At 31.0% G+C, this 13,497-nt stretch overlaps 1 protein-coding gene across 1 annotated transcript; it reads left to right on the forward strand.

Moving 5' to 3' along the window:
• The first annotated feature begins 6,191 nt into the window (after positions 1-6,191).
• LOC125215635 lies at positions 6,192-8,794 on the forward strand. The gene is made up of 4 exons (XM_048117114.1): positions 6,192-6,379; positions 8,232-8,337; positions 8,418-8,468; positions 8,608-8,794. Exons 1-3 carry the CDS (start codon positions 6,270-6,272, stop codon positions 8,430-8,432), a joined length of 231 nt encoding a protein of 76 aa, XP_047973071.1. The 5' UTR covers positions 6,192-6,269; the 3' UTR covers positions 8,433-8,468; positions 8,608-8,794.
• Positions 8,795-13,497: the final 4,703 nt, after the last annotated feature.

The raw sequence follows: 13,497 nt of genomic DNA on the forward strand, positions 1-13,497 counted from the left end.
CATGGAGATTAAGAAAAATTGTGTTAGGTGAGTTAAATAAAGAGAGAACAAAGTGGAAAATGAAAAAGGTAGAAACATGAAGAGAGAAAAAAGTAAGAGAGTGTAAAATAGATGTGGAAAAATGTGTTGATTTTTTTACTAAAAAGGGATTTGATTCTATTACTATGGAACGTATTAAAATGACAAAATGACTCTATTACTATGAAATGGAGGGAGTATTAGATTAGAAACATGAGTAATGTTCAATGTTTTCAGTGAAATTATTAGTTCGCAGTTCAATTAATCGGGCGAGTTGGATTATTGATCAAGCTGAAATACCATTATGGATAAAGGTAGTGTATATAATCTTGACTTGGACCATGTTTTTATACTACATATAAAGAGGAGTAGGAGTAGAATGGTACGTAAAATAATACAGAGAAGAGTCTTTTTGTTCATATTCTTTTTTTTTATTTTAATTTTTCTCCACTTTAACTATTCCCTACGTCTCTTCTTACTCGCACTTTTCATTTTAGGTTGTAAATTTGAGATTGATTTTTTAGTGTAATTAAATTAGAATTTTAAGTGTAATGAGATATTACTTAATAAATGACATCTTAACTTAATCTAACATATTAATTAAATACATTAATTCTAACTTTAACTATAAATAGTGTAAGTAGTTTGTGACGAGCCGAAATGGAAGAGTGCAAGTAACATGTGACGAAGAGAGTATTTATTAGTCATTTCTTTTTTGCACTTGTTTTTAAAAAATGATAATAATAAATAGTAGTTAAAGTGAAGAGAGAGTAAAGTAAGAGTCTTCTCGTTCATACTCTCTCTCTTACTTTACTTTCTCTACACTTTAACTATTTATTAGTATAATTTTTTCAATACGAGTGCAAAAAAAAAGACTCAAATAACGTGGAATAGAGGGAGTAGTAAATAGTATATATTGATTTTATGAATTCTAGTACTTTTAAGTAACAAACCATTCATATTTAAATCATATAGTACATATTAATAGTTATCTTTAAAACAAAATATACTTAGGCCATGTTTGGTTGCTAGGATTCTGTCTGAGAAAGTAATCCGATTCCTTAAAATGTATTTGTTTCGATTTTTTAATTAAACTGGGAAAGTAATCAGAATTCGAGAACAAGGAAAGTTAGTACTCCCTCCGTTCCATAAAAGTTGAGTCGTATTCCTTTTTAATCCGTCCCAACAAAGTTGAGTCATTTCCTTTTTTAACAAAAGACAAAACATCTAATCACTCTTACTTTATTCTATCATTTACTTTATTCTCTCTTATCTTTCCTACTTTATTCATCTCTCCTATTTATTTAATATAAATTCTTAATCTCCGTGCCCAAAAGTTTTGTATCAACTTTTATGGGACGGAGGGAGTACAACTTTCCAAAATTCTGAATCCTAACTTTTCTTAGGTATTCTTTTTCCCAGTTCTAGGATTCTTACATATTTAAGCAATATAATATAGTTTTATTATAATAATAATAATAATAATTATTATTATTATTATTATTAATGACAATATTTTTAAAATAATTTAAAATTATAAATCATACTTAATTTTACTATAATAAATAACTATAATTAAAATTATCATAATTATAACTAAAAATTAATAATTTATTAAATAATTAAAATATAATTATATAATACAAATTGTTTAATAAAGAATAATTATTATATTTTATAAATTAATAATTCATCAATAAAATCATAGTGTAATTTTAATTTATAAAAATTATTCAATTATAATATCCTTAAATATTATAATTATAATATAATAATTATTATATTTAATATTATAATAAATGAGTATAATACTCCATATAACTATAATTATGATTGTATTATTATATATTATGATGGATGATTTATATTTAAATTATCTAATGATAAATATAATAATTATTATTTATAATTAATAAAATATTAAAAATTTTACAATATTCTAAAAAATAATAAGTATATTTTTAGTTTGATGTTTAAATTAAATATAAATTTAAAATCTTGATATTGTCCAAACACAGAAAAGTAGAGTTACTAGGAATCGTATTCCCAGGATTCATTTTCTCAGGAATCATTTTCCTTGCTAACTTTACTTTCCCGCCAACCAAACATGGCCTTAAGTTAACTATAGGCGGTACTCAAATTTTGTAATTTTATGATAACTATAGATATATGTATGTAAAGAAAGAGAAAAGTGTAATTTTTGTGAGGTTTTTTTAGATCGTATTAGCGTAGTTTTTTGTGTTTTGTATATTTAATTAGATTTTAATACCGTACAAATATTTTGACATTAAAAATATTAAAAAATCAAAGCTAAATGGAATCAAGAAAGGACTGAAGCCCCTGCCAAGTGAAAAAGATTCTTTTCAAGTTGAATTAATCGTCAAAATGTTGATACTTTGTGTAAATCGTTACGCAAAAATCCGCATCATAACATCGAAATAAATGAGAGTTTAAAATCTGACTTTTATGATACATAGTCTCTACCAAATAAATTTATGCGTCCACCCCAATATCGATACGTACACATTCACGACCCGACATTTGTATGATTGTTGTAATGATAATTCAACATGTATATATGAACATGAAGTCTCTTGGACCGTGTTGTGCCACAGATGTTACTAGGGACCAACTGCAATTTAATTTGATTTGAAGTGGTCCTTACACTAAGAAGGAAATTTGAGTATCTTAAACAAGATGTACATTGTTAATGAAATTAGATAAATGAAGCAGGACGTGACATGTGGAATTGAATCCCTACTCTACTAGTCTAAGGTAACTATCTTGAAAATACATTACATTTTCGTTAACACGGTTTTGGTGTGAAACACAAGTAACCTAAAATGTTGATTTTATCCAATTTTATATATAATTGACTGGTTCTTTTTTCTCATTGGTTCTAAGATCTATTTCAAATTTCGGTTCTTGATTTCTTCCATGGGTTGATACGAATTTTCGCTTGTTAAACTCCGGTGTAAGTTTGTAAACATATATGGAATATTATTGGATAATAGCTATAAAAGAATTTTCTTTGGGAAACGAAAATTGTTAGTCCAAATTATCAAAAGGTATACTAATATCAAGAGAAGGAATTAATCTACGTATCTCAACCGGGAGAACATGTCATTCATCAGGGTGATATTGAAATGACGTATGTTTAGTTTGATGACTTTGATCTAATTATTGAGTATTGAATAGTTTAAAATGTTTTGTATTGTAGCTTGAAATAAAATGACCAAATAATAGAGAAATGTCGTTTTTATAGACTAAAGTCTATTATGTATTTTTTATTCTAAATATATGATAGTTTTACGATTTTGATCAAACGTGTTATGTTCGTTATCTTTTGATTTTTATGAATTTATTTATAACGTTAATAAAACATATTGAAAAAATTTTGGAAAATATTGAGAGAGGGTGCAATTTAACACAAAATTATAATGCTAATTGCTGAGTAAGACTTATTGCGTCAAAATTGAGTTGATCGTTAAAATTTTAAAAAAAATGTGGATACAATCATTAACAGCTGAATTTATAAATAATGAACTCAATTGACAAAATAAGACATTCAAAGTTCAAACAACTCCGCCATAAATTGTGACCAGGGTAACGCGTTTAAAAAATGTTGAAGATATATTCGAAATTAGTAAGGGATAATTAAAGCAATTAATGTAGAGTAGGGTATAATTGTTAACAAATCTAATTATGCGACTCTATATATTGCTCCATTGCCATAACCAATACCAACTCTCTATCCTAGTGCTTTTTTTTTTTATCTTTAACCTATTTATTTACTTTTAATTAATAATAGTACTATAATCATTTTTTTATATTTTATGAATTTTATAAAAAAAAACTTGTGTCGTCGGCTGCTAAAATTATTTTGAATGAAGGGATTCAGAACTAATATACCCACTCTATGTCTCACAAAAAGTGGAGCATCTCTATTCTGGCACGGGAATTTTGTAATGTTGTTTCGTGACTTAAGTAAAGTGAATCAAGTAAAAGAGAGGGAAAAAGTAAAAAGAATGATTCTATTTTTAGAATGACAAATTTCAAAAAAGAAAATAGCTTATTTGGTGTGGGACCCAGGGAGTATAATCATGCTCGTGAACATGTATAGTGTATTCGTGTCTTTCACAAAGAATGAAATTGAAATCACGATTCATTAAATATAATTTAAAATTAGTTAGTAGTATGATATTTGCATAGCAATGATGTCTCGTTTTTCATTTTCATTTATTTAATTTCTTACATGGGAATGAACAATTATGTTTATGAAAAAAACAATGGAAAAAAAAGAAATGGGAACATATCTACACTAACCGCAAATATCTCTAATTTAACTGGGCCTTAACCCAATACTAGTGGTCCAGTACAACTCTGTTGGCCCATTGATCTTAATTGGGCTGGGTCAGTAGCTTTATTAACTGAGTGCAAAAACTAATTTTGATAATATAATCAAATCTTTTTCACCAACGGGTTGTAGCGTAGTTGGCAGTGTGGAATTGTGGTGATTTTGAGGTCACGGATTCAAACCCCACCACCCGCTTAGGAGACTTAATTCACGAGCCCGATCAAGCAGGATTAATCCGATTCCGCTGAAGGCGGATTCGGAACACCTTTGATCAAACAAAAATAAAATAAAATAAAAAATCTCTTTCACAAGTCTCGTTTGCTAGTATGATAACCACTCTTTATAATACAGTCCTAGTCACATAAATTTCAATTGGGTCAAAACCTAACCTCCTAAATAGTTATAATGGTTTGGTTGAGAGCTCTATATAAGACAAATTTAATCTTTAAAAATTACTACATTTAAAATCCATTTATGGTAGTTGAGGTGAGACATTGGTGAAATTGGGACAGATGAGAGTGAAAGTTCATGTATATTGAGTTGTTATTAGCCAACTAATCTTGTTCGTCATTTTATTGACTTGAATATTTTATAAGATAATAAAAGAATTCATATATATTGTGTTTATATTTGAATGTACTGTATGTGTTACTGTTGGTCAATTTATTTATATTGAAATGGAAAAAATTGGTTAACATCATAACTATTTACAAATAAGAAGCTGAATTACTAATGACGTTGCTAAAGTTTTTTTATTACTAATAAGTACTAATTACAATTTACAACTATGGAATTATAAAATGGGTGGTTGGATGGCTACATAAAGTATAGTTATAAATTTATAATAAAAGATAGGTAGTCTTAATTAGTACTAGTAGTATTTGTTAGGGTAAAGGCCAAAATTAGTCCGAACGTATAGTCATTTTACTTTTTTTGTCATAAATTTTATCTTTTAGATTTTTTGGTCCTGCATATATGGAAATTTGATCATTTTGGTCCTCGGTCAATAGTTCCGTTAAAAACTAACGGTCAATCTAATTTTGACCAAATTAAACTCTTAATTCTAATTTCTAATTCACTAATTAATCTCCTAATTATTTTAACAAAATCAGATTTTGGTCATCCCACTTTTCCATCACAATCTTTCTAAATCAGATTACATTATTTCGAAATATTGCACACAAACCTTATAATTAGTAGTATTACTTTTTTGCTTAGAGAGGGGGGAAGGAATGAAATCTAAGATGAGACAAAGAATAATCTTTTGGTCTTTGAACAATATTCTCGTGTTATTTCTAACACATGAGTTAAATAGTCATTAATTGGAGTTGATAGACATTAGCATCAACAATATCCACTTTATTACTAAATCATCAAGAAATTCTTTAATTAATTGAAAGACTAAATTTATTTTGTGAAGTTAGGTGTCTGATTTTAAATTAAATGGAGTTTTACATTGTGTTGACTTTGTTTTTTAAAATTCTTTCAGAACCTCTTCAAGTAAATAGAAAAGTCTTTTCAAATTAAAATTTTAATAATAGAATTAATTTAATAAGAAAATACTAATTCATAATAAAATTGACTTGAATAAAATTGATACAATTCGATTTAGCATTGAGAACAAAGTCATTTTAAATTACAAAGTTCTATTTCATAGTTTTATTAAAATAAATCTTTTTTTTTTTCATAATGAAACAAAGTCGTTTGGTATTCTACTATTTCAAATGTTGATGAATTTAATTTAAATAAATTTTATAATTAAAATACAGTAAAGCTCTAATATTTTATAGCGTGTTTAGAACATTAATACAATCTGGTAACAGAAATTAAATTGACTTCACATATCCATAAATTGAATCAAATCAATCACAGATAGATAGAGGAGAATCGTGAGATGGGTTGCTTCGCTTGTTTCGATGGCGGAAGCAAGCAGCGTCGACGCGAAGAGGATCGTTTAGCCTCCGAAGAAGCCCGCGCCAAAGCCGCCGAAGCTGCCCAGAAAAGGTTTTCTTCTTTTCCTTTCAATCTCTATGTTTTGAGTTAATTTCTATGCATTTTTTTTGTCGAATTAGGGCCTTTAGCTCTTGATTGGAGCAATTTTTACTTATCTCGGACTGCGATCGCATGAATTGGGAAATGATTATTTGGACGTAGTTGATCAAGATTGCTTTTTTAGAAAAGGTTTGATCTTGGAGTAGTAATTTAGTTGGGATTATTGATTTCGTTATTTTTTATTTCTGAATTCCATTTTATGAATTTGGTTGTTTTGATCGCTGTTATTGGTAGTATTTGACCTGATTTATGGAGATTTTTGTTCAATTCTTGTAATAGTTCATTGGTGCAGATTGCTACAAGTTTCATATGCTTCTTTGAATTGATGAGCTAGTTTAGTATGAGCTGTGTGTGAGGTGTTGTGAAAGGAAATAGAGGAGATTAGGAAGGTTCCAGAATGGAAACGTATCGAAAAAACACTTTTCTATGGTGTCTATTTTCATTGATATGTGTTGTGGATTGATGAGTGTTTCGAATAGATATCGAATTCGAAATCTTGTGTGCCGTTGCCTCCTACTGCTTGAAATGTCTGTATTGATAAGCAGAAAATGTGAATGCTCGATTGGAACTCGTAATGCTTATTGCTTTTGGTGTTGTTATCCTTCTATTGATGCCACTGCAAAGACTTCATCAATGATTAAACTTATTATTAAAAATGTTGTCTTTTTTCCCCCTTTCTGATTTATAAGAATAGTTTTGTAATGTATTTGATCTTTTTTCTTGATAAATAATGTATGCACAGATGATTAAAGGGAATAGAGAAGACTAGGAAGGTCACTGAATAGAAACTAGTCGAAAAGGCGCTTGTATGGCGTCTGCATTTTCATTGATTTGTGTCATAGATGAATGAGCATATCGAATATATAGCAAGTTTGAAACCTTGTGTTTCGTTGCGAGGGCCTCTCCTACTAGTTGAAATGTGTGTAGTCACTGTAGTGATGAACAGAAACTGTGACTCATAATGCTTACTTTTCTAATAATGCTACTGAAATGACTTCATCAATGATTAAACTCATAATGAAAATGTGTTTTTTTCCCTTGCTGATTTATACAAACAGTTTTTTAACAAATGTGATCTTTTTTTTCTTGATAAATCATGTCCATGATGATGATGAATGATGATGAGGATTTATAGATTACTACAGGAAGCTTCACGAATTTGGTAGATTTTCTTGGTAAGGTAGGTTAGGTCGTGGGATGATAAATCCTTATGAGTCACAAGCATAACGAGGAGCGTAGATGTATGTGTTAATTAGATTGTGTCACTCAAAAGGAGCATGTCTCATAAAACAACGGTGTCTATGATTATTGCTGAATGGCCTTAAGATCCGTAAGAATTTAGTCAAAAGACACAATAGATATGTTTGAGACAATGTCACTCTCTACAGAAACCAAAAGGGATAGCCAGAACCGTAATGCGGAACTTAGGTGCCTTTTGGCGATTTAGCCCACCAACGTCAAATTCAGATGTTAATTACAATAAGTAATTTAGAACAGTTCTTGGAAATGTTAACTATTTTAGTTCCGTTTTCTCGGAGCTTCTGTCTGAGAAGTTGCGTTATAGTAGGGATAGCACGGTCATGAAGCAAAGAAAAGTATGTAAAATATGACCATTTTGAGTCGTTTAGAATGTTATGATGCCACTTGCTCTTGAATAAATAACCAGCTTGCCTGACAGCTTCCGAAAAATGTTGTGTCATTATGTTCACATTGAGTCGTTGAATAAATTGACTGTTAGAATCATTAATACGTATGGCATTATGTTCAAACATTGTGTAATATGCCTTTACGACCCCGGTTGTAGGCAAGAGCAATTTGAGCAATCAGCAGCAGGAAGAGCTGCAAAAGCGCAGATAGCGGCTGCTGCAAAACAAAACGCAAACACTAACAAAGGCGAACCAGTTCTTAAGGTAATGGTAATGGTCCAAGTTGCAGATTCTGATTTACGATGCTTCAAGTTGCTGATTTTCATTTCTTACTATAACTGCAGTGGCAAATGGGATGAGGTTACACTTCATCGATAGACCTTCAACTGTACTAAGTGAGTATACCAATTTTTGTTTGCACAATGTTTTCGACTTTGCCCATTATTACCACTGTATAAACTCCTCTCGACTTCTTAAGTGCTCGTAAGGCCACTCGACTTGATTATGTAACTTTTCTAATTTTTTTTCCTGCAGATTTATGAAGTTTGGCAAAGTTAATCCATCTATGAATGTGGAGTAGACATCTTTTTATTCTTAAAATTGCAAGTCTCTGTATAGGAAGTGTGGATAAGCCTAATAATTTCTCTTTGTATTATGTTAACTTATTGCTCTGTAACTTTTGTTATTGTTATATAATATGATGATTCTCACTTTTCTTGAATGATAGGAGTGTGTTTTCTGAAAGATCACCATTATACTGACGACTCGAACCCTCAACCTATTACCAACTAAATCGTGTTTCAATCATTAGATAAAATAAACTGTGCAATTGTGAAAGATTAAAATTTTAGGGACTTGAGCAATTTAGGTTTTTGGAATCACTATATTTGTAGATATGAATATTCAATCCATTCTCAAATCATTCTATAATAAGGGCTATTCCCAAATCAGGAAGGTATGATAATATTAATAGTGGAATTAGAAAACGAAACTTGGAATGTTAGATAGTGAAAAAATCATCTTTGGGGTGTCGGAGGAAAATAGCGATGCGCATATGTTAGGGGAGTATTTGTTTTTAGTTACTAGTGGACTACTCTTCCCGTCCCATTAAAATGTGAGTGAGAATGAGTCAGTGGAATATGAGGTCTATTACTAAAAATGATAGTAAAAAGTGAAACGGGACAAATTTTGTGGAATGGATAGAAATAGAAAAATGTACTCCCTCCGTCCCAAGATATTAGACCCATATACTATTTTGAATTGTCGCAACATACTTGAGCCATTTCTATTTATGATAAAAATTTACTTTATTACCAACTTCACTTACACCACTAAACAATATCTCCTAAATTCCTGTGCCCAAAAGAAAGAGGTCTAATATCTTGGGACGGATGGGGTAACAAACTTTCTGAGAGAGAGGGAGTATGTATGATGTAGAGGCTTGTTACTTCTTGAAGGTTTGGTGGGGTTTTGATTTGTGGCTGGAGGCATTTGAGGTGTGCTCTTTTGTGATTTTGGTGTTTTTTTCTTTCTTTCTTTTTCTATATGGTATTTCTGTTTTTCTATTGTTGGTGTCTTGTTCTTGGTCGAGTGGGTGGTGTGGTTTTTTTGTTGAGCGATGCCTCGGGATCGGGTTGTTGCTGGCTTGTAGTGTTAATTAATTAAATAAATAAGGAAGGGGACAAAACATCATATTGCTCTTTAAAATTAGTTTCTGAACTGAATTTTTGTTTTATTTATTCATATTTACATTTGTTTTCGTCTCTTTCTAAGAACTAACAATTTTTCTAAATTTTATTTTCTTTTGTTTATACAGTAAGTTTCTTTGTTAACTATGATTAATAAATAAATAAAAACTCAAAATGGTTTGGGGGAAGAACAACCCGTGACACAAACATCAAATAAAGGATTTCTCACCACATTTCTCTCTTCATTTCTCACCTCATTTCTCTCTTCATTTCTCACCTCTATTAATCAACGGATATATCTTCACCGGCAATTGCATCCCCGATCTTGTCCAATTCGGTATCACACTCACACTCAAATACTATAATTAAATCTTACTTCCTCCGTCCCACTTTAGGAGTCCCGGTCACTTTTGCACACCCGTTTTGTAAAAAGCATAATAAATAGTTAAAGTGGAGAAATGGTAAAGTAAGAGAGAGAATAATGTAGATAAAACTTATCTACATTATTCTCTCTCTTACTTTACCATTTCTCCACTTTAACTATTTATTATGATTTTTACAAAATGGATGTATAAAAGTGACTGGGACTCCTAAAATGGGACGGAGGGAGTACTTTTTAGTTTAACATACCATATATATAGAGAGAAGTAATGCGAGTAGTATTCAATTTGATATTTTGATGAATGATAGATAAATTGTCACATTTCATCTAGTCATGCATACATAATATTTGATGCAAAAATATGGACTGGACAAAGACTACCATATTTAATGAAAAAATGTAATAGATACATCATTCACGAGCATCACATTTTTATTATCCCATTCCCAAATCTCATTCATTCCCAACTTTATAGATATCATGGAGGAGGAGACTCCACACGAGTTACCACTAGGAGGCCAATCTATTTCCTTGACAATTTATCATCTTTGGAAAATCAAAGAGAATAGCAATCACACTTTGTCGGTTTGAGCGGTATTGGAAAAAATGTGAAGGTGGGGTCGACTGGTTCTGTCACGATCGCATTTTCTAAGAATAGAAAATTCAGTTGATGGCGCCTAAGGGAGGTTTAAAGAAGCAAAGCGGAACTAAGAAGAGGGTCCGGTCATTGCTCAACGGCCACACCGCACGATCAAGAGACCAACTCCCTCAAAGATTACGTTTGAGCTCTACATATCGTTAGTTGCTAAGTAGCAGTTAATTAGTAGTTATTTTATTAGTGCAGTAGTGGTCATTAGTAGTTAATTTAGTAGTGTATTAGTGGTTTAGTGGCCACTTTCTAGTTTGTTAGGATAGTCATTTCCGTTTCCAAGTTTGCTATAAATATGCCTTCTTGTAATTGCTATGAATGATCAAGAAAGAAGAATCTATTCATCTATTTTGCAATTGTCGTAGAGTAATATAGTTGGAGTAAGAACCTACTCAAACGGTTCCATCTATAATATTGGTTCTTTCATTGAGACGTTTGTTAATAAAAATAATTCATAGAAATTACAAGAAGGCCTATTTATAGCAAACTTGGAAACGGAAATGACTATCCTAACAAACTAGAAAGTGGCCACTAAACCAGTGGCGGATCCAGGATCCGGAAACGGAGGGGGCGGAATATATAGTATTGGCTTGATTTAGTACGAATATGGCTATTTTTTCGTTGTTCAGGACGACACCGGAGGCAAACGGAAGGGGCAGACATGGTAATTTTACGTCCCGATAAGAGGAAAATAGTCGCATAGAGGGGGCGACCTGCCTCCCCCCCCCCCGGCCACTGCACTAAACCACTAATGCACTACGAAATTAACTACTAATAACCACTACTGCACTAATAAAATAATTGTTCCCTCCGTCCCATAAAGATTGTCCCCTTTTCCATTTCTATCTGTTCCACAAAGTTTGTCTCATTTCATTTTTACTATTTTTGGTAGTGGACCTCATATTCCACCAACTCATTCCTACTCACATTTTATTATAAAACTAATACTTTAAAAGTAGGACCCACATCCCACCGACTTTTTCAACTTACTTTTCATTACATTTCTTAAAACCTGTGTCGGGTCAAAGTGAGAGTATCTTTGTGGGACGGATGAAGTACTAATTAACTGCTACTTAGCAACTAACTATTCCTAGAAATATGTAGAGCTCAAACATATTCTTTTAAGGTTAGTTGGTCTCTGTGGCCAAGCAATGACCGGGTCAACTGGCTGATTTGTAGTTAGGCCTGGACTCGTATCATCTTGCAGCTCCACCTCTCACTTTTTTGGTATTTGTTGAGATGTATATATAGACAGTGGTGGATCCAGGATTTTCATTCTAAGGGTACGGTTATATCAATTTCGCGCTTCATAATTGATTTTTTATCTTCACTTTACTAATACATGTCTTTAGTATTTCTCAGATAAGAAGATTCACTATCCCAAAAAATATAATAATTGGAAAACGATAAAAATGAAAAAAATATTAAAAAGGAGTGGAAAACACTTAAAAATTCAATGCATGACAAATATAAAAAATTAAATATATTAGGATTAAGCTTTAGAAAATATTGAGATGATAAGAAAATTTATTATATTAATAGAAATTTTTAACAAAATTATAATAGAAAATTAGAGGCATTATGTATATTTTTAAATGCATGAGTAATGGCTAAAAAAGTTGGATAATATGAAGAGGAGAAGAATACAGCAAAAAACGCCCTTGCCCAAGCACGAACCCCTACCACTGAGCCATTACTGTGAATTATTTGTTATTGGATCCTATATTATATTATAATGAGAATTTGGGGATTTGTTCTATTCTCCCTCCGCCAGCGGCCAGACAAAGAATCAACCGTGACCAACGAGGACATTGGCCTTATGAGTGGTTTATTGTTACATACTAAAAGTAAAAACTTTGTCTCCATCATTTATGATAGACTTGTTTAAACCAGAAAAGATGTTTAGCTCAATTTTGGTTTCATGTCGTACTTTTAATAAAACACTTATAATGGAGTAAATTAATTTATGTTTATTTTAAGAAATCGAAGTGGAAAAATTACATACGCTAGTTCTGAATTTATCATGTTTTTAACTAACAGTAGCATTCTCTTTGTTTAAGCCACTTTTTTATTTGCTTGAGATAACAACTATAACGAAATACTTTATTAAAAAAGTAGTTGAATGTGAATCCATATATCTAGTTTTTATTACAAATACAAGAGTAATGAGTAAATGCAAATGTGAAAACTAGACTGAGCCGATCCAACCCCATTTCAGCCTAGGTTGCTTGAGATCGGCTCAGCCTTGGCCCATGACAGAAACAAGTTGGACTGGACTCAGTTTCTTTCTTTGAATCTCGATTAAGTTCAACCTAGGTCTATTGGTAAGTCTATTTACTATTTGTAGTAAAAAATGACTCATATTGTCGAACCAATGGAACAATATTAAACGTTATCCTGCTTGGGTAGAATAAATCCTACTAGTTGATAGTTAAAAAAGTAAACTAAAATCATCTACAAAGTTTAAATTGAAGGATACAATTAAATACTCACTTTGTCTCATTAAATATGAAACGTTTGCATTTTCACACATATTTTGAAAAAATGATAATAAATCATTAAAGTGAAGAAAAAATAAAGTAAAAAATAGAATAATGTAAAGCAGACTCTCCTCTACATTATTATCTCTCTTACTTTATTTTTTCACCACTTTGGTTGTTTATTATAATTTATTCCAAACAAGTGCGCAAAAGCAAACGTTGCAT

Source organism: Salvia hispanica, chromosome 1 (genome assembly GCF_023119035.1).
Source record: "Salvia hispanica cultivar TCC Black 2014 chromosome 1, UniMelb_Shisp_WGS_1.0, whole genome shotgun sequence".
Classification (NCBI taxonomy): Eukaryota; Viridiplantae; Streptophyta; class Magnoliopsida; order Lamiales; family Lamiaceae; genus Salvia; species Salvia hispanica.